General features: G+C 45.3%; 1 protein-coding gene across 3 annotated transcripts in view; it reads left to right on the top strand.

The window, feature by feature from the left end:
• Nucleotides 1-26,686, top strand: part of MED24 (mediator complex subunit 24) — a 232,693-nt gene that overhangs the window by 128,528 nt on the left and 77,479 nt on the right. For all 3 annotated transcript variants that reach the window (XM_063959759.1, XM_063959760.1, XM_063959758.1), the window contains exons 17-23: nt 8,685-8,866; nt 12,009-12,108; nt 13,711-13,886; nt 17,833-18,097; nt 20,845-21,026; nt 21,149-21,242; nt 22,102-22,204. In XM_063959759.1, coding sequence (XP_063815829.1) covers nt 8,685-8,866; nt 12,009-12,108; nt 13,711-13,886; nt 17,833-18,097; nt 20,845-21,026; nt 21,149-21,242; nt 22,102-22,204 — 1,102 coding nt within the window. The remainder of the gene's footprint in view (nt 1-8,684; nt 8,867-12,008; nt 12,109-13,710; nt 13,887-17,832; nt 18,098-20,844; nt 21,027-21,148; nt 21,243-22,101; nt 22,205-26,686) is intronic.

The following is a 26,686-nucleotide window of genomic DNA, read 5'->3' as shown; positions in this document are numbered from 1 at the left end:
GGTGGAGGAGAGGTGAGGAGACAGGCAGAGGAGGGAGAGAGCAGGGTTGAGTGGTGGGGTATAAATGGTGTGAAGGGGCAGAAGTGAATTGCAATGGGGAAACAGAAGAGGGGTAGGGAGGCAGACAGAGGAGAGGAGAGAGGATGAGATGTACGAGACTGGGAGAGAGGGATAGAGGTGGTAACAGGGGACAGAATAAAGGATTAGAAAGACAATGAGTAATGGGGTTTGCCAGCCTGGCCATAGTGTGGATGGGGTGTAAACTGGTAGTAAAATGAGAATAGGGGGAGTGGTGGCTGTATGAGAGAGCAGTGAAATTTGCAGCCAATGCAGCCAATCTTCACAAATCAGTGAAGGGGCTTGGGGGAGAGGGTCCAGAGCCCTCCTGGCTAGAGGCTCTTAAAACTATGATGTCTGATATGTCATCACAACTCACTGCTAATGTTCAGAAAACTCAGCTACTACAACAGACTGATGCAGATTTAGCTACTAGGGCAGATGTTACACAGCCCTCCATCTCTCATGCAGGTCCACAGAAGTGTTGTTTACCTTCCTACTCTGACTCAGATGAGGACATACAGGAGGATGGGGAGGACTTAGATCCCATTAGTGGGGATTCCGATTCTGCTCAGGGTATCCCCTCATTCTGGCTATACGGGACGTGTTAAAGCTCCCTCTAGAGGACGCTGCATCAGTCTAATGTCACTTTCCCTGATTCTGCAGAGTTAGATGACCTATTCAAGTTGGCCTGGAAAAATCCAGACAAAAAATTTCAAGTGTCAAAAAAGTTTTTGCGCACTTTCCCATTTGCTCCTGAAGGTAGGAAATTCTGGGAGGAACCCCCTGGGGGGTTGACGTATCAGTCTATCGACTGTCCAAAAAGGTGGTGCTACCTGCCCCGGGTTCCTTTACCATGAAGGCCCCTTGGGACAGAAAAATAGAGACTACGCTAAAGTCTATCTACACAGCAGCAGGTGTATCGCAAAGGCCAGTCATAGCAGGTTGCTGGATGACCCATGCCATTCATATGTGGGCTACTCAAATTCAGGAGGGCCTCTCCAGGGCTATGCCCATGGTCACTATGGTGACTCAACTCAAATACATTCAGGACACTACACGTGTCCTGTGTGACTCGCTCAAGGAGATGCGGAATATTAATGCTAAGACTTCTGCCATGGCAGTGTCAGCGCGCAGGGCTTTGTGGTTGCGTCAGTGGATAGTGGACGCAGAATCAAAGCGCAGTGTGGAATCCCTCCCCTTTTCTGGGGAATTGCTCTTTGGGGTTGAGTTTGATACGTGGATTTCCAAAGTAACTGCTGGCAAATACACATTTCTCTTACGTCCTAGAGGATGCTGGGGTCCACATTAGTACCATGGGGGTATAGACGGGTTCACCAGGATCCATTGGCACTTTAAGAGTTTGAGAGTGTGGGCCGGCTCCTCCCTCTATGCCCCTTTTACCAGACTCAGTTTAGAAAATGTGCCCGGAGGAGCCGGTCACAGCTAGGGGAGCTCTCCAGAGGTTCTCTAGTAAAGTTTATTTTTAGAGTTTATTATTTTACAGGGAGGCTGCTGGCAGCAGCCTCCCTGCTTTGTGGGACTAAGGGGGGGACTACGTCCGCCCTGCGGGGTCTGAGCCACTATCTCCACTGACAGGACACTGAGCTCCTGAGGGGATAAATCGTTCCCCGCCACAGGGAATCGCTCACCCCAGCAGCATGCCGCCGCCACCCCTTTACAGAGCTGAAGATCAGTGGTGAGTGAGTCACCGACCCCCCTAGCAAGCGGGGTGCCGGTGTGAAGATGGTGGCATCAGGGTAGGAGCGCAGTATTAACTGCGCTCCGGAGGCTCAGCGGTTCATAGTGCAGCGCCGTGAGGGGCGCCCTGAGCCAGCGCCTACACCCTACACTGGTCACACAGCCTGTCGGGGTCCTGGGATCTCAGCCAGCACAAATCCTCAGGCCAGTGTAATCATAGCAAGAGTGGGAAGACAGCGCCATTTTGGGGGGCGGAGCTTCTCAGAGCGGACCCAGCAGCGTTCAGCGCCATTTTCCTACCTGCGCAGCGCTGTCCAGGAAGAGCAAGTCCCTCCAAAGCAACTCCAGCTATCTCTCACGGTACCAGGGGGTTGTAGAAGTGGGGGAGGCTGCAAAACGACTGTGTTACCTATTAAGGTTCACTGTCAGCGCTGATAGGGGGTCTCCCTTTATATTAAAAGCGCTGTGTGTGGGTTGGCTCCAATCTCTGTGTCTCTCTTGCTGTTCTTGGGGGTAAAATTCTGTCTGTCCTCCCCTGTGTGTGTGTGGAGTGTCTGTGGTCTCCATTAAACAATGTCCAGGGGCTCTGTGTCATATGCTGCAGAGTATATGTCCTCTCAGAATGATCCCATTCCATGTAATCAGGATTGCACTGGTTTAGCACAGATTCCAGCAAGGGAGCCTGAGTGGTTATCCTCTATTAAATCTATGATTTCTCAGATTTCAGATAGGGTTGCAAAAAAAATAATTTGCAACTCAGGCTTTACGGAACTCTATGGCAGTCTGGCCCAGTTCTGGTACCTCAGGGCTCCCTGCTGTATATTCACATAAACGTGCTCTTGCCCAGATCATTCAGGATAATACCGATTCTGATACTACAGACGGTGATGGGGATGTGTTGCGGGGGGCAGCATCTCTTGCAAAAGGGGTGCAGTTGATGATAGAGGCTATTAGGGATGTGTTGAATATTGCTGATACAACACCCGAGCAGGTTGAGGAGGCTTACTTCACTGAAAATAAGAAAGCCTCGCTAACCATCCCTGCATTAAAGGAATTAAATGCTATTTTTGAAAAGGCTTGGGAAAACCTGAATAAAAAATTCCAGATACCTAAAAGGGTTCTGGTAGCGTTTCGTTTCCCGGTAGAGGATAGGAAAAAATGGAAAAAGCCGCCTATTGTTGACGCGTCAGTATCTAGACTCTAAAAAAAAAAAGGTGGTTTTACCTGTTCCAGGATCTACCGCCTTCAAAGAGCCGGCTGATCGTAAAATTGATAATACGCTCAAATCCATGTACACGGCTTCTGGGACAATACTACGTCCCACTATTGCCAGTGCTTGGATTGCCAAAGCTATAGTAAAGTGGTCAGGCACGTTACTTGAGGACTTGGATACTATGGAGAAATGTGATGTTGAATTGTTTTTATGTAACATTCAGGATTCGGCAGGATTTCTGGTAGAATCCATGAAAGACCTGGGTTCCATGGCTGCGGGAATTTCTTCCATGTCTGTATCAGCTCGTCGATGACTGTGGTTACGTCAGTGGTCTGCCGACGTGGAATCCAGGAGAAGTGTGGAGACCCTACCCTACACAGGTCAGGCTCTCTTTGGGGAAGCGTTAGATGCGTGGATCTCCACGGCTACAGCTGGTAAGTCGCCCTTTCTTCCCTCAGCTACACCTGCTCTGAAGAAACCCTTTTCTTCAGCTACATCACAGCCCTTTCGGTTTCCCAAGCCCAGAAGGGCCAAGCCGTCCAACACCTTCTTTCGGGGAGGTCGGCCCAAGTCCAAGAAACCTGCAGCTGCAGGTTCCCAGGAAAAGAAACCTGCTTCAGGTACACCAAAGCCCTCTGCATGACGGTGGACTGCACGCCCCAGAGGTGGGTGCAAGATATTGTGTCTCAGGGGTACAGGCTGGAATTCCAAATCTCCCTCCTTACCGATTTTTCAAATCAGGCTTACTAGCTCTGCTGGCGGACAGGACTGTCCTGCAAGAAGCCGTCCAGAAGTTGGTGGAGGCACAGGTCATTGTGCCAGTACCACCTCATATGCAAAACAAAGGTTAAACTTCAAACCTTTTCGTGGTAACAAAACTGGATGGTTCGGTCAGGCCCATCCTGAACTTAAAATCACTAAACCTCTTTCTGAGGGAGTTCAAGTTCAAAATGGAGTCTCTAAGGGCAGTGATATCCGGTCTGGAGGAGGGGGAATTCCTGGTATCCCTGGATATCAAGGATGCGTACCTCCACATTATGATTTGGCTGCCGCATCAAGCTTATCTTCGATTCGCACTGTTGGACTGTCATTTTCAGTTCCAGGCCCTGCCATTCGGCCTCCACAGCACCGAAGGTATTCACCAAGTTGACGGCGGAAATGATGATTCTCCTCCACAGACAGGGGGTGAACATAATTCAATATCTGGACGATCTGCTGATAAAAGCATTGTCCAAGGAGAAGCTGTTACGGTCCATAGCTCTCACGACCCAGCTTCTCAGGGAACATGGCTGGATCCTGAATCTTCCAAAATCACATTTGGAACCAACCAGGAGGTTGTCCTTTCTGGGAATGATCCTCGACAAAGAAGTGCAGAGGGTGTTTCTTCCAGAGGAAAAAGCGTTCGTGATACAAACAATGGTCCGGGATGTCCTGAAACCAACCCGGGTGTCTGTTCATCAGTGCATTCGCCTTCTGGGAAAGATGGTGGCCTCTTACGAGGCCCTGCAGTACGGGGGGTTTCACACTCGGTCCTTCCAACTGGATCTCCGGGACAAGTAGTCGGGATACCATCTACACATGCAACAGAGAATTTGTCTGTCACCAAAGCTTAGGATTTCACTCCTCTGGTGGCTGCAACTGCCTCCCCTTCAGGAGGGCCGCAGGTTCGGGATTCAGGACTGGATCCTTCTAACCACGGATGCAGTCTCCGTGGGGTGGGGCGCAGTCACTCAAGGAAAAACCTTCCAAGGAAGGTGGTAAAGTTTGGAAGCGGGCCTGCCGATGAACAGTACCGTCTACAATGGTCTTCTTCATGCGGCCCATCTTCTGAGAAATCTGGCCGTTCAAGTGCAGTTGGACAATGTGACAACAGTGGCTTACATAAACCGACAGGGCAGAACGAAGAGCAGAGCTGCAATGTCAGAGGTAACAAGAATCATCCTCTGGGCAGAAAAACACGTGTTGGCGCTGTCGGCAATTTTCATTCTATGAGTAGGCAACTGGGAAGCGGACTTCCTTAGCAGACACGATCTGCATCCAGGGAAGTGGGATCTCCATCCGGAGGTGTTCAAGGAGGTAACAGATCTTTGGGGCGTACCCCAGATCGACATGATGGCCTCTCGTCTCAACAAGAAGCTTCAGCGGTATTGTTCCAGATCGAGGGACCCGCAAGCAGTGGCGGTGGACGCCCTAGTGACTCCGTGGGTGTTCCAGTCTGTGTACGTGTTTCCTCCACTTCCACTCATCCCAAGAGTTCTAAAGCTCATAAGGAGAACAAGGGTTCAAACGATCCTCATTGCTCCAGACTGGCCAAGAAGGGCTTGGTACGCGGATCTTCTGGATCTACTGCAAGGAGAGCCGAGGCCTCTTCCTCTTCGGGAGGACCTGCTGCAGGTTATTCCTACAGGCTAGGAAAGGAGTAACGTCTAGACATTACCATCGAATTTGGAAAAAATATGTATCTTGGTGTGAGTCCAAGAAATTTCCTGCGGTAGGGAGTTTCAACTGGGACGGTTTCTCCTCTTCCTACAAGCCGGTGTGGATATGGGCCTGAGGTTGGGATCTGTGAAGGTCCAGATTTCGGCCCTATCCATTTTCTTCCAGAAACAATTGGCTGCCCTTCCTGAGGTTCAGACCTTTTTGAAGGGAGTTCTGCACATCCAACCTCCCTTTGTACCGCCTACGGCGCCTTGGGACCTTAAAGTGGTGTTGCAGTTCCTCCAATCGGACTGGTTCGAGCCTCTACAGGAGGTTGAGGTCAAGTTTCTTACATGGAAGGCTGTCACGTTGTTGGCCTTAGCTTCTTCTAGACGTGTGTCGGAGTTGGGGACTTTGTCCTGTTAAAGCCCATACTTGATCTTCCACGAAGATAGAGCTGAGCTTTGGACACGTCAGCAGTTTCTTCCAAAGGTGGTGTCCGCAGTTCATATCAACCAACCTATTGTGGTGCCAGTGGCTACTGACTCCTCAATTTCATCAAAATCCTTGGATGTTGTAAGGGCTCTGAAAATCTATGTGAAGAGGACTACTTGTCACAGAAAATCGTACTCTGTTTGTCCTGTATGATCCCAAGAAAATTGGGTGTCCTGCTTCTAAGCAGACAATCTCTCGCTGGATCAGGTTCACTATCCAGGATGCATATTCTACGTCAGGATTGCCGGGTCCTACATCTGTCAAGGCCCACTCTACTCGTAAGGTGCGGTCTTCCCGGGCGGCTGCCCGGGGTGTCTTGGCATTACAACTTTGCCGAACTGCAACTTGGTCTGGGTCGAACACGTTTGCAAAGTTCTACAAGTTCGATACTTTTACTGAACTTCAGATCATCAGAGCCCAATCAGTTCTGCAGGAGCCTCCGCGCTCTCCCTCCCGTTCTGGGAGCTTTGGTACATCCCCATGGTACTAATGTGGACGCCAGCATCCTCTAGGATGTAAGAGAAAATAGGATTTTGGTTACTGGTAAATCCTTTTCTCGTAGTCCGTAGAGGATGCTGGTCACCCGCCCAGCGCTTCGTTTTCCTGCTATCGTTATTTGGTTCAGTACAACTTCGTTTTAGTTGAGTACTGCATTGTTACTTGGTAAGTAATGTTTCAGCAGTTGCTGAGTTTTCAAGCTAAGTTAGCTTGATGTGCCTTATATGTGTGAACTGGTATAAATCTCGCCACTATCTGTGTTAAATCCTTCTCTCGAAGATGTCCGTCTCCTCGGGCACAGTTTTTAGACTGATTCTGGTAGGAGGGGTATAGAGGGAGGAGCTTGCCCACACTCTCAAACTCTTAAAGTGCCAATGGCTCCTGGTGGACCCTTCTATACCCCCATGGTACTAAGGTGGACCCCAGCATCCTCTACGGACTACGAGAAAAGGATTTACCGGTAGGTAACCAAAATCCTATTTTCTCCCCTCTAGGGCCTTGCGGCTAGGCGTTCCTACCCGGGGCCGTCTGTTCAGTCCTTTCGGTCTAACAGATTTCGATCTAGGGCCAGTGGTGCCTCCATTGCGAATAGAGGCACCAGAGGTAAGTCAAATAGACCTGCAACCACCGGTTCTCAGGAACAGAGCACCAGTTCTGCTTCCACTAAGTCCTCAGCATGACGGTTCTCCCCCACCCTGAGAAGATCTCAAGGTGAGAGCTCGACCGCGTCACTTCAGCCACATCTGGGAAAGCTCTTGCCAGGATACCTGGGTATGGGACCTAATTTCTCAGGGCTACAAGCTGGAGTTCGACGGTGCTCATACCCAACGATTTTTCAAATCAAGCTTGCCAGCTTTGGAGGATACGCAAGTTACGTTGCAACAGGCCATCTGAAAGTTGGTCCAGTCCCACGTCATTGTTCCAGTACCGATACCACAATGAGGCAGGGGTTATTACTCCAACCTATTTGTGGTACCAAAGCCGGACGGCTCTGTATGGTCCATTTTGAATCTAAAGTCCTTGAACCGTTACTTGAAGGTTTTCAAGTTCAAAATGGAATCCCCGAGGGCAGTGATTGTGGGCCTGTAAGAACAGAAATTCCTGGTTTCCTTGGATATCAAGGACGCCTACCTTCATATTCCAATTTGGCCACATCATCAGGCTTATCTGAGGTTTGCCCTACTGGATGATCACTACCAGTTCCAGGCATTACCCTTTGGCTTGTCCACGGCTCCGAGAGTATTCACAAAGGTGATGGCGGAGGGTGTGGATCATTAGATCGACAATGTTTAGGTCGACCACTATAGGTCGACAGTCACTAGGTCGACAGGGTTGGAAGGTTGACAGGGTTTCTAGGTCAACATGTGCTAGGTCGACAGGTCAAAAAGTCGACATGAGGTTTTCTTTTCCTTTTTTTTTGTGTCGTTTTCTTCGTAGAGTGACCGGGAACCCCAATTAGTGCACCGTGTCCCCTCGCAGATTACCGGTCCAATCGTAGTCCACGTGGATCGTTAAGTATGAAAAAGTTCAAGAAAAGAATTTTTTTTTTTAAAAACTCATGTCGACCTTTTGACCTGTCGACCTTCCAACCCTGTCGACCTAGTGACTGTCAACCTATAGTGGTTGACCTAGACAGTGCCGATCTTCAGACCGGATCCCATGACTTTCTGTGGCACACCTACAATACTTTATTTAAATGTAACTTTTATTATTATACACTAAAAGGCGAAAATAGACGTGAATTGTTTGTATGTCTATTTTCACCTAAGTGTATAATAATAAAAGTAAAATTTTATTAAATGATTGTGTGCCCCAGAAAGACACATACGGCTAAATGTAATATTCTCCAAGTTCTGGTGGTGCGATTCTGTCCTTTTTTAAAGCAGCAATTATTTACAAGGCAAAACAAACCTGGTTTTGCCTTGCAAATGATTGTTGCTTTAAAAAAACAGGCAGACTCGCACAAAATTTCTGCACATCTGGATCTCTGAGGCTATTACATTTATCAGTTAGTTTTCTTTTTTTTTATTTAGCAACAATTTAGTTGTATAAGTCCTGTTGAGAAGTTTTCTTCCTAATTCATGGGTTACATAGAGCAGAGACAGTAGCTTAGGAACTTTTAATTTACCAGCAAAAGCTCAAGCTCCTTGGCCTCTATATACCCCCATTGGCTTCCTAGGCAACTATCTTTTTATGCTGTGCTTGCCAAAGCTGGATGATGCAAGAAATTGGGAAGAAAGGACAAGTAGAGGCAGACGGAACATTTCCTTATACTAGTTTAAACATTGTCTTTTTGTTACAGATGATCCTGTCAGATGGGAGTGCTGGATCAGAGACTCCATTCTTTGAGAGCTGGATGCAAACGTGCATGCCAGGAGAGGGCAAGGTCCTAAACCCAGAGCATCCCTGCTTCCGCCACCCTGATATCCCAAAAGTGGAAGCCTTGGTTACTCTTCTGAATACATCTACAGAGATGAAACTGGTGTATGTCATGTAATATTGTGATAATATAAACCAAAAGCTACCATACCTCTGCTTGCCACTGCAGTCAAAGGTTACATGTGCTTTCCTGCAATAATTAGACACTGGTATAATTTTATTTTGAAGTCTGCGCCCTACAAGACCTCTAAGTGCAACTGCAGGGTTGGAGCCATATTGACTTAAGGTGGGTACACACTAGGCGATGTGCTTGATGAGCGACATCGCCTAGTGGTTCCCGGGCCGGCTGCCCAATGGCGGGCATACACACTGTGTGATATCACTAATGATATCGCACAGTGACGTCATGCCGCAGCCTGCCGGAGCATGCAGTTTTGGATGATGAGTCCAAATTGAGCTGCATGCACAGCCAACACTGTAGGTCGTTAATGACCCACAGGGCCGTGCAACACTCGCCGGCGGCAGCATACATACTTAGCGATAAAGTTAACGACGTCGCTCAGGAGGGGTCAGAATGAGTGACGTTGTTTACTTTATCGCTAAGTGTGTACCCACCTTTAGTGTACAACTGTTTAAAAGGGAAATTACTGTAAAGCGGTTAGCGCACATGTTTTTGTTACACATTTTATTTATTTGAAGAGGCAAGTGGATGAAGGGGTTATGTAACAATTTTCAGAATTTTTTTTTTTTTTTAATGGATGATGATTATGACCTAGGGATCATAGTATTAAAGTTATTTTAAATGTTGATAGTCTATTTACTGATATGTTTTGTGGATAAAAGTGCTATGTCCAATTCTTAAGTCAGTTTTAGTGGATAAAGGTGTTCATTTTTCAGTTTCTTCTAAACCGAACACCTTCATCCACTTGACTCTTCATTTTTTACCAGTTATTTATATAGTGCATACATATTCCGCACCGCTTTACAAAGTGCATTTGTCCATTCACATCAGGCCCTGTCCCAGTGGAGTTAATAATCTATGTGGTCTATTTACTAAGCCTTAAAGAGAGATAAAGTGCCAGCCAGTCAGCTCCTAACTGTCATTTTTCAAACACACCTGTAACAATGCAGTTGATTGGTGCTTTATCTCTCTCCAAGGCTTCGTAAATAGACTCCTATATTGAACAAAATATGTCACAAATGTCCAAACTAATTATGCAGCTGGATTGAAAAAGAAAGGCCACTAAACCCTTTTCAAATAACAGGTACAATAAAAAAAATCCTATATTCCCTACTACATGTACTTGCATGCACACACATACATACAGTGCATCCAGAAAGTTTTCACATCACTTTACTTTTTCCACATTTTGATATGTTACAGCCTTATTCCAAAATGGAATAAATTAATTTTAACCCTCAAAATTCTACACACAATACCCCATAATGACGTGAAAAAAGTTTTTGTTATTTTTAATTTTTGCAGATTTATTAAAAATTAAAAAAACTAAGAAATCACATGTACATAAGTATTCACAGCCTTTGCCATGAAGCAAAAAATTTAGCTCAGATGCATCCGGTTTCCACTGATCATCTTTGAGATGTTGCTACAGCTTAATTGGAGGCCAACCTGTGGTAAATTCAGTTGATTGGACATGATTTAGAAAGGCACACACCTGTCTGTATAAGGTCCCACACTTGACAGTGCATGTCTGAGCACAAACCAAGCATGATGTCAAAGGAATTGTCTGTAGACCTCCGAGACTGGATTGTCTCGAGGCGCAAATTTGGGGAAGGCTACAGTAAAATATCTTCTGCTTTGAAGGTCCCAATGAGCACAGTGGCCTCCATCATCCGTAAATGTAAAAAGTTCGGAACCACCAGGACTCTTCCTAGTGCTGGTTGGTCGTCTAAACTGAGCCTTCGGGAGAATAGGTCTCTAGTCAGGGAGGTGACCAAGAACCCGATGGTCACTGTGTCAGAGCTACAGCATTCCTCTGTGGAGAGAGGAGAGACCCTTCCAGAAGGACAACCATCTCTGCAGCAATCCACCAATCAGGCCTGTATGGTAGAGTGGCAAGACGGAAACCACGCCTTAGTAAAAAGCACATAGCAGCCCGCCAGGAGTTTGCCAAAATGCACCTGAAGGACACTCAGACCATGAGAAACAAAATTCTCTTGTCTGATGAGGCATAGATTGAACTCTTTAGCGTAAATGCCAGGCGTCATGTTTGGAGGAAACCAGGCACTGCTCATCAACAGGCCAATACCATCCCTACAGTGAAGCATGGTGGTGTCAGCATCATGCTGTGGGGATGTTTTTCAGCGGCAGGAACTGGGAGACGAGTCAGCATAGAGGGAAAGATGAATGCAGCAATATACAGAGACATCCTGGATGAAAACCTGCTCCAGAGCGCTCCTGACTTCAGACTGGGGTGACTGTTCATCGTTCAGCAGGACAACAACCCTAAGCACACAGCCAAGATAGCAAATGAGTGGCTTCAGGACAACTCTGTGAATGTCCTTGAGTGGCCTAGTCAGAGCCCAGACTTGGAACATCTCTAGAAGGATCTGAAAATGGCTGTGCGCCGACTCTTCCCATCCAACCTGATGGAGCTTGAGAGGTGCTGCAAAGAGGAATGGGCAAAACTGCCCAAAGATAGGTGTGCCAAGCTTGTGGCATCATATTCAAAAATATTTGAGGCTGTAATTGCTGCCAAAGGTGCATCAACAAAGTGTTGAGCAAAGGCTGTGAATACTTATGTACATGTGATTTCTTAGTTTTGTATTTTTAATAAATTTGCAAAAATATAAAAAAAAACTTTTTTCACGTTGTCATTATGGGGTATTGTCTGTAGAATTTTGAGGGAAACATTAATTTATTCCATTTTGGAATAAGGCTGTAACATAACAAAATGTGAAAAAAGTGAAACGCTGTAAAATACTACCATATTTTTGGATTTTGGAAGGAAACCGGAATACCCAGAGGAAAACCACAAAAGCACAGGGAGCTTGTATAAACTCCACACTGTGCCATGGTTCGAAATCAACGCATGACATCAGTGCTGTGGGGCAGTAATGCTAACCACTACACCATCATTTTGGAATTGACACTCTGGTATAACCACTGTAACCTACACATTAACAGTAAACTTTGCAGCTATGGAAATGAAGCTGTAATATAGTATGTTTTATTATTTGTTTATTTGAGTTTTTATATAAAGAAATGTTTCTCTATTTTGTGCAGTCAGACAAAGTGGCATGAAGTTTGTCTAAGTATTCCTGCTGCAATCTTAGAGGTTCATAATGCCTGGGAGAATGGAGTTCTTTCTTTTGAAGCCATTCAGGTATAAATCCATCTCTAAATAGACTTTCATTTCACCTCCCCCTAGTACTCGGACATCAGTGCACATACCTCTAACCCCCTACCTAATACAGACATCTGTGCACATACCGCTTATCCCCTTCCTCGTACAGACATCTGCGCTCATACCTCTCATCCCCTTCCTAGTACAGACATCTGTGCATATACCTCTCATCCCCTTCCTCGTGCAGACATCTGTGCTCATACCTCTCATCCCCTTCCTAGTACAGACATCTGTGCTCCTACCTCTCATCCCCTTCCTAGTACAGACATCTGTGCTCATACCTCTCATCCCCTTCCTAGTACAGACATCTGTGCATATACATCTCATCCCCTACCTAATACAGACATCTGTGCACATACCGCTTATCCCCTTCCTCGTACAGACATCTGTGCACATACCTCTCATTCCCTTCCTCGTACAGACATCTGTGCTCATACCTCTCATCCCCTTCCTGGTACAGACATCTGTGCACATACCTCTCACTCCCTTCCTAGTACAAACATCTGTGCACATACCTCTCATCCCCTTCCTAGTACAGAAATCTGTGCACATACCTCTCATCCCCTTCCTAGTACAACATCTGTGCACATACCTCTCATCCCCTTCCTAGTACAGAAATCTGTGCACATACCTCTCATCCCCTTCCTAGTACAGAAATCTGTGCACATACCTCTCATCCCCTTCCTAGTACAGAAATCTGTGCACATACCTCTCATCCCCTTCCTTGTACAGAAATCTGTGCACATACCTCTCATCCCCTTCCTAGTACAGAAATCTGTGCACATACCTCTCACTCCCTTCCTAGTACAAACATCTGTGCACATACCTCTCATCCCCTTCCTAGTACAGAAATCTGTGCACATACCTCTCATCCCCTTCCTAGTACAAACATCTGTGCACATACCTCTCATCCCCTTCCTAGTACAAACATCTGTGCACATACCTCTCATCCCCTTCCTAGTACAGAAATCTGTGCACATACTTCTCATCCCCTTCCTCGTACAGAAATCTGTGCACATACTTCTCATCCCCTTCCTCGTACAGAAATCTGTGCACATACCTCTCATCCCCTTCCTAGTCAGAAATCTGTGCACATACCTCTCACTCCCTTCCTAGTACAAACATCTGTGCACATACCTCTCATCCCCTTCCTAATACAGACATCTGTGCACATACCTCTCATCCCCTTTTTGGTACAGACATCTGTGCACATACCTCTCATCCCCTTCCTGGTACAGACATCTGTGCACATACCTCTCATCCCCTTCCTGGTACAGACATCTGTGCACATACCTCTCATCCCCTTCCTGGTACAGACATCTGTGCACATACCTCTCATCCCCTTCCTGGTACAGACATCTGTGCACATACCTCTCATCCCCTTCCTGGTACAGACATCTGTGCACATACCTCTCATCCCCTTCCTAATACAGACATCTGTGCATATACCTCTCATCCCCTTCCTCGTACAGTCATCTGTGCTTATACCCTTCCTAGTACATGGACATCATTGCATGTTCCTCTCACCTCTTCCTATTACACAAGCATTTATCTCAGTCCATCTGTTTTTGTAAATTGCAGAAAATTACAGACAATATAAAAGGGAAGGTGTGCAGCCTGGCAGTGTGTGCTGTAGCCTGGCTTGTGGCTCATGTTCGGATGTTGGGTCTAGATGAGAGGGATAAGTCTTTGCAGATGATCCGGCAATTGGGGACATCCATGTATGGAGACAACATATTGCAGTTCTACAATGAGCGGTGAGATTTTGTTTTTGGTTTTTTTCCGAATTTGAAGATACAACACATAGTAGGCCACCAACCAAGTGATGAGTTGATTAGAAAACATGGAATACATACTCAGCATCATATGGGAGTTCACCTTTCTAAATGATTTCGAAAAAAATCAAACCTTTAACAAATTCCGAATCGAACAGATACATATGACTTTTTCCATAAATTTGCTTGGGTAAGTGGGAATAGAAGGTGGCTTGGGGAGGGCAGAAAGGTTTAGTGGAGTTGGGGAGAAGGGGAGGGGGGGGGTTGCTGGCTGGGATGGAAAGAGATGTGGCATGAATAAGAGTAGCTAGGTATAGCTCAATTTAGGAATAAGTGTATCTAATAGGCCAGAGGTTCTCAAACACGATCCTCAAGGCACCCAAACGGTCCAGGTTTTGAGATCCTTTGTAATAGGCAGATGCTTAGTATCTGTACCATAAGAAATCTTTAATCAAAAAGTCAGAGAGGGTGACTGGCAGCAAAACATACCAACTGCACAATGTCTGAGGGGGGGGGTGTAAGTTATGTGACCTTGACAAAAGGCTCCTAGAGAGCAGAAACGCGTCTGTGATCAGACATACCTACCAGCTCTTTCTTGGGGAGAATCAGAAGGCTCCATCTTGACAGTAATCTGGTACCTTTAACCCGGGAGGGTATTGAATAATCTATGCTCTTTATGGGTAGACATGCTTGAACACCCCACGAAATTTGTGTGGGCCATTTAATATAACGTGATCACACCATCAAAAGGAAAGGAAGATTTTGAAGTGGAGAGATGAGAAGAAGAAGAGACCTATTATAAGATCTTGTAAAGGCTATATCAGACTCCTTTACAGAGACTGTGTTATTAAACTGTTGGCCTGCTGAACGGCTAAATACCCCTTTTGTTTTTGGTGCTTTCTCTGTGCCCTTATGTGATACCACTGTTTTTACCTTCTAGATCTGTTTATTGACCATTTGCAGCACAGAGTTAATGGTGGACAAGGCAAAGACTGTCAAGGCTAAGGGTGTCACTATGGCGTTATGTTTTTTTACGGGTGCACAATGCTCCAGTTCAGCGACAGGTGGGTGGGGTTCCGATGCTTGGATACAGGGCATAGTTTCCTAGCTTTACGTGATCGACCTCTTCCCCGGGATACGGTGAAGAGGGTGTCCTTAGACCAGGCAATATATTCTCTGCTTTCAGAAGTTATTTCTTCCAGTCCTGGAGTTGGAATGGATCCTGGAATTCTGCTCCATCCTATTACCTGCTTACTGTACCTTGTGTTCTCAATGGGTCAAGGAGCGACAAGTACCAGTGATCCTAGTGATTGTGGACTAGCCGCGCAGGTCCTGGTACGATGGCTTTCTCAAACTGGCGGTAGGTCCCATGGTGGTATCTTCCATTATGGACAGATTTGCTGTTGCAAGGTCCCTTTCTGCACGAGGACCTTCCTCAGTTGGTTTTAACGGCCTGGCTTTTGAGACTGGGCTCTTAAAGGCTAAGGGTTTCTCCTTTTGTGATCCGTACTATGTTGTGGGCCCGGAAACTGGTTTGTTTCGCAATTACCACAGAGACTGGAGGTTCTGCATACTCTGGTGTGAGAGGCATGACTTTCATATTTCACGGTTCTGCCTTCCTCGTTTCTTAGCTTTCCTTCAGATGCAGTTTGGAAGCAGGTTTACGGCTTAGTTCCTTGAAGGTACAGGTTTCGGCTCTTGTTTTATTTTCAGCAGCGCCTGGCACTTCTTCCGGAATTCAGGCATTTTTACAGGGTGTATTGCAGGTTCAACATCTGTTTCGTCCACCTGTGGCACCATGGGAACGTAATCTGGTCCTTTTGGCTCTCAGGAAGGCTCCTCTTGAGCCTTTAGGTTCGTGACTTGGAAATTGATTTTTCTCATGGCCATTGCCTCAGCTTGGCAAGTTTCCGTGTTGGGGGTATTGTCTTGCAGATAGCCTTTTCTCGTATTTCATGATGATAGGGCTGTTCTTGGTACAGTTCCTTATTTCCAGTCTAAAGTTGTTTCGGCTTTTCGCGTTAATCCGGAAATTGTGTTTCCATTCTTCACAGACTGACTGAGAGGATCTGGCTCTATTGGACGTGGTCTGGGCTCTTCAGCTATATTTGGACAGGACGTCCTCCTTCCACCGCACAAGTTCCCTTCTGGTTCTCTACAAGTGCTCATAAATGTGCTTGGCAGACCATTGCGCGGTGGATCTTCTGTTATTACTCGGGTCTGTTCCAGTGCTGGGTGTCAGGCTGCAGAACCGCTGTCACAGCACTCCACTGGAGCAGTGGTGACCTCCTGGGCAGCGCTTCATGGGGCTTCCACTGAACTGGTCTGCCGGGCAGCTTCCTGGTCCTCTGTCCACACGTTGGCTCGGTTTGATCATTTTCAGTATTTGAGTGTACTGTTCTCCAGTCAGGCAGCCTGAGCATTTCCTCCCCTAGGGACGGTTGTTCAACGTCGCATTGTCCATTGTCACCCAGCCTGGAAGCAGGTGAAAAAAGGATTTTTGGTTGCTTACCGTTGAATTATTTTTTCTGAATCCGGCTGAGGAACACTGCGTTCCCTCCCTCACGCTCAATCGTGAGGTTCTTTATTTTGCCACTGTTTCCCTGTGGTTCTGTTTTGTTTTGGTTGTTACAGTTTCACTGGGTTTCTGCTTCTCCTTTGCAGGCTCTTTTTAAGTTGTACTGGCGTACTGGGAGTTGCTTATATTTAAAGTGATAGTATTGTTTAAGTGCCAGCTCCCGTGGTCCCCGTTAGCAATCTCGTTGTCCAGTGTTCCCTAGTCAGATTCAGAGAAAAGGATTCAACTGTAAGCAACCAAATATCCTCTTTTTATAAACAATAGTGGTGAGCGTTTAGGTTAATGACTGATGTTATACATTTTTAGTTGTATTTTATATTTCTGTATATCTGTTCTGTATTAATCAGCTTTTTTATGTGCAGGTAATAAATCCCATATTCAGCATCCTAATATCCATGGAGCTATTTACTTAGTCAGCCTCAGTAGCTAATGATATGCATCTTACAGTCCCATGTGGTTTTTGCTATGCTTCTTCACTGCTACCCACGTCTCTGAAAACAGTGGGGCTAATTCAGACCTGATCGTTGCTGTGCGTTTTCACACAGCGGGTGATCAAGTCTGAAATGTGCATGCGCCGCAGTGAGCATGTGCATGCAAGAAATGCTATCGGCATCTCAGCCTAGTGATCGCCTCTGCTTGATTGACAGGCAGAGGCGTTTGCTGGGCGGGCCGGCGGAGATCGACCGCCGTTTTGGGGGCGTGGTCCGAGCAACGCAGGTGTGCCCAGACCGTGCGGGGGGCGGGCTGCGGCGGCATGATGTCACATGCAGCCGCTGCGACCCGAGACACGGCGAAAAAGTGCGCAGGTAGGGACTTACTCGCCGGGTACATTAGCATCGCACGGGGGGAGGGCCAGACATACGGGCGGACTAGCCCTGTGCTGGGCATCCCCCCCCTGCCTGTCAGGGTGGCTGATCGTAGGCGTGCAAAATTTTGCACGGCTGCGATCAGGTCTGAATTAGCCCCAGTGTACTAAGCAGATCTCTCTCATTTCTCACTATTTCACCGCTAGAGTACTTCTGCTTTAACATAAAGTAACGGAACCAGAGAGAGAATGCATAGGACATTAACACAGACTCTGGCACTCCCAATATTATTTTAGATTGCCCATCCATTGCTTACTGAAAACCACTGTATAACTGTTATACTGCAGTCTGCAAGAAGCTTTGTCATCTTCCTTCACAGCATTCTTATTTATGACAAATTACTTATATTTTGTTTCATTTTTTTTTCCCTGCTCGTTTTCATTGCCGACATCATCTTGCGTGTTCTATTTTCTCTGTCTCGTTTTAATATTTTGTTTTCTCCCCATCACCTCAATTCTTCTGACTAACTATTTTGGTTGCCCAGAGTGATCATCATGAGTTCCATACTGGAGAATATGTGCTCTGAAGTCCTGCAGCAGACGGCCACTCAGATAAAATTTTCAGTGACCGGCAGTGAGCCTGTGCCATATGTTCACCGGCTACCCCCCAAAAAGCCTATTAAAGAGGTCTTACATGGAGCCTTCAGCACCACATTAGAAAATGGCTGGGTGGACATCAGATCACTCCACATCTTTGACACACTACTTCACATGGGAGGAGTCTACTGGTTCTGCAACAACTTGGTGAAGGTGCGGCTAGTTGTTGTTACTCTAAAGCACTTCCAGACATAGTAAATGGAGTTCATTAAGTAATATCATCAACATGGGTCATTGCAGTAACATAATAATCTGTTGTAGACATTGAATGGCTTTAAATATAAAGGAAAATATTATTTTAGTGCGTAATCTATTAGTGATAGTCACAAACATCTGTATAATCCAGTAAATCTATTGATGATAATGTTGGTCGGGCATTGCAACCCATAGCTGGTAATCACCAGTGTCCTATTTCCTGAGTGCAAGTGCAACAGAAAGGAGTCAATAATAATTAAGCAATATGCAAACCCCAGTGTTGGCTTTGGTTGTAGGTATATGTGCTCTTTGTACAGCATAGGGCAAAAGCAGTCTACTCCATCAAATGGTAGCTAAGCACGAAATGACAGTCTCTGCAGAGATCAGTCAGCAAAGGAATCTGCATATTTAATGTTTTGAATCCTATCATACTTTTTAAGATTGAAAATAGGTTTGTCTTAAAATATTCATGTGTCTCCTGGTGTAAATGTACAATTCAGGCGGTACGTAGTTACAGGATCAGCAAGATGCTTGGTCCCTCGCTATAGTCTCCTTTCCCAGCCTGTCAAGGTTTTATCCACTGCAAAGACAGAAAAACCAATCGGCAGGGAAAGAAGACTATAGGTAGGGTAAATAAAAACAGCGTGTTGCTATAGTAACTGTGTGGCTGCCTTGCAATTCACCCGGCTGCTGGATTGTGCTATTAGCGGACACAAAGAAGTGAAGCTATTAAAACACCCTGATCCTGACAGCAGATTAGTAGCTGTATAACTCATAGCTTTAATGTCCTTCTTCAAGCCTTGTAAACACCTAGGCCAGCAGCTGGTTGAACACAAGCAGTAAGGGTGACAGTGGTTACCATGGGTAAGAAGCTAAAGCAAAGAGGCAGAGAGAGATGAGGGACTGTGACTGTAACATGATGATGGGGGGCAGCAGAGTGAGACAGACCATCAAACAGGAACATAATTTCATAAAAGGACAGCTAAATCCAAGTGAAGAGATGTGACCTGCAGCAAATTGGTACCTATTTGTATATATGGTGTGTGTATACTAGTCAAAATTGTCTGCCCTGAATTTTTGTTATTATTTTTCCTACTGAAATCTGGGCATTTCTTATTGCTCGGTGCTACTTACAGCGCCCCAGCTTTCTTCTGTTTCCTGTTTTAGTATATTAAGCAATAGCTGAAAACAATACAGCCTCTAAAGTTGATAGATAAACAATGTTACATGAATTGGTTTAATAATATATATTTGAAACATATATTGTAAATATTCCAAATATGTTTCCTCATGTCAGATGACCTTGTCTTTTATGTTAAGTGACCCTTTTAGTACAGGACTTTAATTTTTCTGTGTGCAGCATTTCAGAATTAAAGGATTACTGTATGTAATAACAGCAATCAACTGTTCTATGTAATAGCAAACAAGGATCGTACGCTTTAGCCAAAGAACAATAACTGCATTTATAGAATAGATTTCATTTTTTGGAAGATAAATATTGCTTTATATACTTAATCAGCAGACAGAGTGGTAAGTAATGTCTGAAACTGTAACTACAACTGTGATCAAACTGGCCTTAGAGACCACGTTTTCTGAAGCCCACACTCAATTTCAGAGAATGTGTGCCCAGCACATACAGTACGTACAATACAAAATGGAATTTGTAGGTAATAAAAACTACTTTAGTTCTATGATCAGACTATTTGTCACATTTGTAGTCATTCTGTGACTTCTTTAGACCTCAGGAAACCAAAAAAGCAATCAACTGGGCAAAACCAAGTTGCACGGCAGGTGGGGCAAGTGTAACATGTGCAGAGAGATATAGATTTGGATGGGTTATATTGTTTCTGTGGTAAATACTGATTGCTTAATTTTTACACTGCAATTTAGATTTCAGTCTGAACACACCGCACCTGAATATAAATCTCTCTGAAGTGCAACATGGTATTGCCCATTAATGTGCTTTTTTGGTTTGGTAACAAAATTGAATAAGGCCCATATTCCATTAGCAGGCAATTACCCTTTTCACTTATCACTTCCTATCATGTACCATTAGAAAGCAGTCGGAGCTTACTAGGCAAAGAAACCGTTGCCACTCCTCATCCTCTTAGCACCTCTATTCTTAGCTGAAGTGAGCTGCCACAATGTTGCCTGTGACAGCTGTGCAAGAATGGTTTTCCTGCATTATAAAGTACTGATGGGAGGTTCAAAATGCCTTAGGTGGATGTGTGTAGAGAATACAGCACCAGAATGGGCATGATTACAGGAAATCCATTCAGGTGCTGCATTCACACCACATCTGCCGGGAATGCAAGCTTATTCCTAAGGATGAGTTTAGTTTGACGGCTCCTGTCTTGGTACTTCTATCCTAGCTACTATTCATCAGTACAGATAACGTAATATAAGGGAGACTACCATCAGAGAGTAAATGTCCCACATAGGGGGGGACAGGTGATGCGCATTCTACTTTAGTTAGGACTTCATTAATTGCAGATTTCTTACCCACTCTTATTTTATACTCCTAAAATGTTTTTTTCATTGACAGAATCTAAATGTACAGTATTCTATGTGATAAGACAGTAATTCAGTCTTATAAAGTATAAATAAATAAAGTAATAAAGTAGTAAGACTTATAAAGTAATAAAGTCTTCTCTTTAGTAATTGAGGTATAGTCTGTAAGTGCGCAATCACTCTCTTTTGTGCAGGAGCTGTTGAGAGAAACTCGGATGGAATTTGCGGTGCGGGCAGTAGAACTGCTGTATGCTATCTTCTGCTTGGACATGCAGCAGCTCACACTCACTCTCCTAGGACATGTTCTACCTTCTCTTTTGACAGATTCTGCCAAATGGCACACATTGATGGACCCACCAGGCCGGGCTCTGGCAAAGTGAGTTAATCTTTCACTGTCCTCCTTCAGTTTTGTACATTAAATCTGTCCTGCCTCTGCGTTTTGGGGTTAGCTTGTCACCCGATGCCCATCATCATAATGGTTGTATTGTTTTATTATAGGCTGTCTGTCTGGTGTGCGATGACTTCTTACTCCATCCACAACAAAGGACAACCTTCTCCCCGACAACGGAAAAGACATAGGGAAGACATTGAGGTGTGCAATCAGTCCAGTTTTTATTCATTTACAATGATTTCAATTAAAGATGCCTTATTAAATTCTACCTATAGCCTACACAAAGGCAGGCATGAAATGAGAATTCAAAGTCTCAGCTAAGAATTACTGACAAGACTTAAGGCCTCATACATTATTGAATCCAATAAATCTTTGAATTTCTTCAGAAAAATTAGTCCGTTTTCAATATTTCTCAAAATGGTTTTCAATATTTCTCAAAATGTATTAAAGTCAACTCTCAAGACTTCTGTTGATTAGGAATTTTACTTTAGGTCACTGGATATTCTATATAGAATGTAGTTGCACTTACAGTGCGTATAGAATAGGTGTACCCACTCTGCTTTGCAGCCTATTGGTGAACCCTGCATTAATCTTTTAGTTTGAAACAGTGTAGTTTTGTATATATGGGAAAGATCTTATTCTGTTCCTTTAATGGATAGTTGTTGAGGTGCATACACACTGTGACATATTGACTATCTCTGATTTTGACTTTGCGATTTCCCCTGAACTCCCCGAAGCCCCGATATTGACTATCTTTACTTAAGATTTTACCTGTGAGACTTTGACTAAGTGCCAATTTTTACTATACTATGTACTAGATTGTACACAATATAGTCAAGATTGACTTGCCTGCACAGTCCATCTTTTCTTGCGATACCGACCCCACGGAAACGCGCATCGGTATCAAGTTGTGTACACAAAGTGCGATTTGCACTAATTTCCCTACGATTTTGACTATATAGTCATAATCGTAAGGTTACATTTCACCCTTAGACTTAAGTGTACTAATACTTTGTGGGATGTTAATGGTTCTGAAGACAATGAATGTTTCTTTGTGTAGGATTACAGCAGCCTTTTTCCTCTGGATGACACACAGCAATCCAAACTGATGCGTCTTCTCAGCTCCAATGAGGAGGAACATGTTTCTGTGCAAGCTAACCCCAGTAAGTAGAGTTCTCCCTACAAGCTCATGGACTAACTCCAACACAACAGTTGTGAATGGATGTTATATTATTGAATAAAAGTTTATATACAGTATACTGAGTACAGTATAGAAATAAGTGATTCACTTAAAAAGGTTCAGACAACATTATATTGCAGTTATTTTGAAAGGGTGGGTTTGGGTAGTTCTTTAGTAATGTAAATAATGTAGATTCTTGTACTCCGTCACCCTCCCATTTACATTATCTAATGACCGTGGGGTAAATTTACTAAGATGGGAGTTCTATTTAAGATGGGGTGTTGCCCATAGCAACCAATCAGCGTACAGGTATTATCTTCTAGAAGGTGCTAGATAAATGAGAAGTAGAATCTGATTGGTTGCTATGGGCAACATCCCATCTTAAATAGGACTCTCCCATCTTAGTAAATTTACCCCCAAGAGAGCCAGATTCCTCTCTAGAGTAGTTTCTGCAGCTAGCACAGTCTACGAGGGGGAGCGCACACCTTATCTGTCGTTACATAGAGTTCTATATAAAGAGCTCAAAGAAAAAGAAAAAAAAAAGATGAAAACCTGAAGCCTGGATTGGGGAGTACAGGAGAAGATGGATGATATGGTCTTTTAGTTGAATGATGTTGATTTTGTTTTTTGAAGTAGTTGGGAACATCATTAAATGCGGTGGAGGAAGGGAATGTGGGGCTAGTGAGCAGAAAAGGAAGTTGAGTATATTAGAAGAGTGGGGGTGGATATTGGATAAGTAAAGTAGGGTGGTGAGTGAAAGCAGTGTTGCAAACTAACTTAATCTACATATACAGGAACTCATTTTCCAGAGGTTTCATTGTGCCTTTAATATTCAAATATTAAGTTACTAATTTGTTGCATAGCTTTATGTTGGTTGTGACGGTTTCATCTAGGTAAGGGTGTAACATTTCATTGTAATCCTTTCATCTTTTTGACATTTTTCTCTCAACTTCCTGGTGGTGCTGGTGGCAACACACCCTCCAAAAGCCTGTTGAGAATTCCCTTCTGTTAAAACAATACACCTGGGCAGTCTCTTGGCATCATAAGCGAGAAAGGCCATCAGTCATCGTGAATAATAAAAACCACACATATTTCTTAGTTTACTATTTCTGCAGTCCATTTCCTCTTCTTTCTTTTTAAATTTTCATTCACCTCTAAATAGTTCCCTATATTATTTTTTGAAACAGGTAAGCAGTCAGTCATATTGCAAATCTTTTGAAATTTCTTCTTCGGGTTACATTGGGTTCCACAGGGGAACATCGGGGGTTGTAGGTGGTTGGATCAGGTCCTGGGCATCAAACAGATAAACTTTTCAGATTTCCCAGGATGCCTCTGTCCTCCTCCCTATAACCCCGCCTCCATGCTCAGGCAGTTTTGAGCTGGTGCCAGTAGGAAGCTGGACGCACCTTTCTGGAAGGGGCTGCTCTTTTGCAGCCCCAAGCTTTTTCTTTTTACACTTTTCTACTGAGCCTGTCACCGCTGGAATTCTCGTAGACTTCAGCACTGAGGGTTCCATCACTCCCTGCTGGCGCCAAAACTCCCACACGGCCACTGCCAAAATGGGCACTTGCGGCAGGGGCCGCACGGAGCGACTAGCACCGCTGCTGTTGTGATGACCCCAGGACTGCATGGCCGGCAACAGGGGAGCAGGTAAGTGGTTTCCGTGACCTACACTGAAACCTTGATCCGCTACGCATCATGGGTGACGGACAGCGACGCTAGTGTGGACACTAGTGCCGACCAGGGATTCGACTAAACCACCCGTTATTTGTTATTTTCAGACAGGGCTGGTTGGCACCAGCCTTCCTGCTTCTTGGGACTTAGGGGGGGAACGGCCCAACCTCCTTGAAGGGTTAATGGTCCCGTTCCCCGCTGAGCTCCTGAGGGAACTATTCACAAGCCCCACCACGGCAAGCGTACATTCCCGCAGCACACCGCCACCCCTAACAGAGCCAGAAGAATAAAGAGTGGTGATTACTGAGTCGGCGTCCCGGTTAGCGGGGCGCCGGCCATTATGGCGGCACGAGGGTACGGAGATGCACGGCTTCTAAACGGGCGGAATGCGTCTCCAGACACAGTACACAACTGCGTCTCAGTACACTGTACACAGTACCCAGACTGGCAAACACAGCCTTCAAACAGTTCTGCTCCATTTTAAGCACAAAAATTAACCTCAGCCAGTATAAAAAAAAGCGGGAAGACCGTGCTCCATTGAAGGGGCGGGGCTTCACTATAAGAGGCTCCAGCAGCTCACCAGCACCATTTTCCCTCTGCAGTGGACACAGACGCTGACTGACAGGGATGCACAGCTCCTCCGGTGTGACTCCAAATTACCTCAGTTGTAACAGGGGGTCATAGCAGGGGGGGAGCGACTATTACCGTACTAAGTCCCCTATCAGGGTACTTCGTCTGCGACCCGGCTAAGCTTGGCATTAGCGGGAAGGGCGCGGTGGGGGCTTGCTCCAAACAATGTGTCTTCCTGAAGGGCTCTTTGTGGGTTACTTGTGCTTAACCTTTTCCTGTGTGTGTGTGTGCTGTATTTTTTACATTATGTCAGGCAAAGAGTGTGTTTCTTGTACAGCGGAGTGTTCCCCTTCACCAGGGGCTCACTACTGGGTACTCAGGGTTCACAGAATAGCGGGGCTGAACCGGAGTGGGTTAATTCTCTTAAAGGAATGATGTCCACTCTTTCTACAAAATTGTCCCGCAATGAGAAAGACACAATACTTAAAGCAGACTGTGGATGAGTTTATGAACAGAGACTCAGTCCCCAAAACAGCTTCTCAGTCCCCCAATTTGCCCGCAAAAGCGATCTCTAGCCCATATCCTGCAGTCTGATTCTGACGCCGACAGGTCAGACATGGAGGAGGGGGTGGTGGATGCAGCTCTGTCACAGGAAATAGAGGCTCTTATAGAGGTTATCAGAGATGTTCTGCATACTCCTTATAAGGTGTCAGAGGAGTATCAGGAATCTTATTTTAATGTAAAAAAGAAGTCATCAGTTACTTTTCCTGTGTCAAAGGAATTGAATACCCTGTTTGAAGAACCATGGGTTAATCCTGATAAGAAGTTTCAGATCCCTGAAAGGTTGCTCTCATCTTTTTCTTTTCCTCTGGAGGATAGGAAAAAATGGGAAAATCCACTGATAGTGGATGCATCAGTCTCTAGGCTGTCACATAAAATTATACTGCCTGTCCCTGGTGCAGCCTCCCTGAAAGACGCGGCTGATCGTAAAATTGAGACTACATTTAAATCATTGTACACAGCTGCTGGGGTGGCCCAAAGACCCACTATTGCATGTGCGTGTATCACTAAAGCCATTGCTAAATGGTCAGGTAACCTAATTGAGGGGTTAGATTCCTTATCTAGGGGGGACGTTTTCTTACTCCTGCAGCATATACAGGACTCTGCGAACTTTATGGTGGAAGCCATAAAGGAAATAGGTGTGCTTAACGCACGCACCACCACTATGGCAGTGTCAGCACGCAGGGGCTTGTGGCTACGCAGTGGACTGCTGACGCTGACTCTAGGATTAGACAAATGAATTTCCACAGCTACTGCGGGTAAGTCTCTACGTATCTTCCTTCCGTAGCTCCCCCAGCCAGGAAAGTGTCAGGAATCTGCATTTTGCATCACGTCACTTACCAGTGCTCTGATGTTCTTGCCTCCGGAGGTCACATTCCCAGCCTGGCAGCATGTTCCATGATTGCCTGCAATGTGCAGAGACTCTCTCTCCAGTGTGTACCCTGCTCGCCATACAGCGTGTACCCTGATGTATTCCCACTATTTCCACAGTATGGGTGCTGCCATGACACCTGCAGTCAGCTGACTTGGTGCTATCCACTCCTGAGCATTGGAGCGCTCACATGACTTGATTCTCCAATCCCTACTGACCAGGGGGTATATACTCAGAGTTTCCTGCTCCGTATCATTGCCTTGAACAACGCGTCACGTCCTGTGAACAAGCGTCTCTTGGCTCTAGTCTCCTGTCTTCAGAGATTCCCCTGTGTATTAGCTCCGTGGAACTACAGGCATCAGCCATCCAGTTTGGTGCAGTTCCATCTGCATTCAGATCCAGTCACCAGCTGTCTCCAGTGACTTCCTAGCTTCAGTGTTTCTGTGGAACTACAGGCTACAGCCATCCAGCTCTGCTACAACTCCTTCCACAGTCAGCTTCCACTTCTACGTGCAGTAAGAGACTCTCTCCAGGTGCTGCCTCATCATTCTCACCTGTGTTGTTAATCTGCATTCAGCACTGTGCTATTGCATCCAGCACTTAAACAACCAGCTTGTATATTACCAACTGTCTCCTGCTATAGCCTTGCTTGGCTCTGTGGAATTTGTGCATATATTCTGACTGTGTGAATCTATTGCTGTCTGTTTCCAGACTGATTACCGGAGTTACTTATTGCCTGTATTTACTACCATCGGTTGCATTACCTACCTACTGCATATTGATCCTGTT

Source organism: Pseudophryne corroboree, chromosome 3, assembly GCF_028390025.1.
Source record: "Pseudophryne corroboree isolate aPseCor3 chromosome 3, aPseCor3.hap2, whole genome shotgun sequence".
NCBI classification, from domain to species: domain Eukaryota; kingdom Metazoa; phylum Chordata; class Amphibia; order Anura; family Myobatrachidae; genus Pseudophryne; species Pseudophryne corroboree.
Note: the sequence above shows the minus strand (reverse complement) of the source record. Positions and strands in the feature narration are given on the sequence as shown.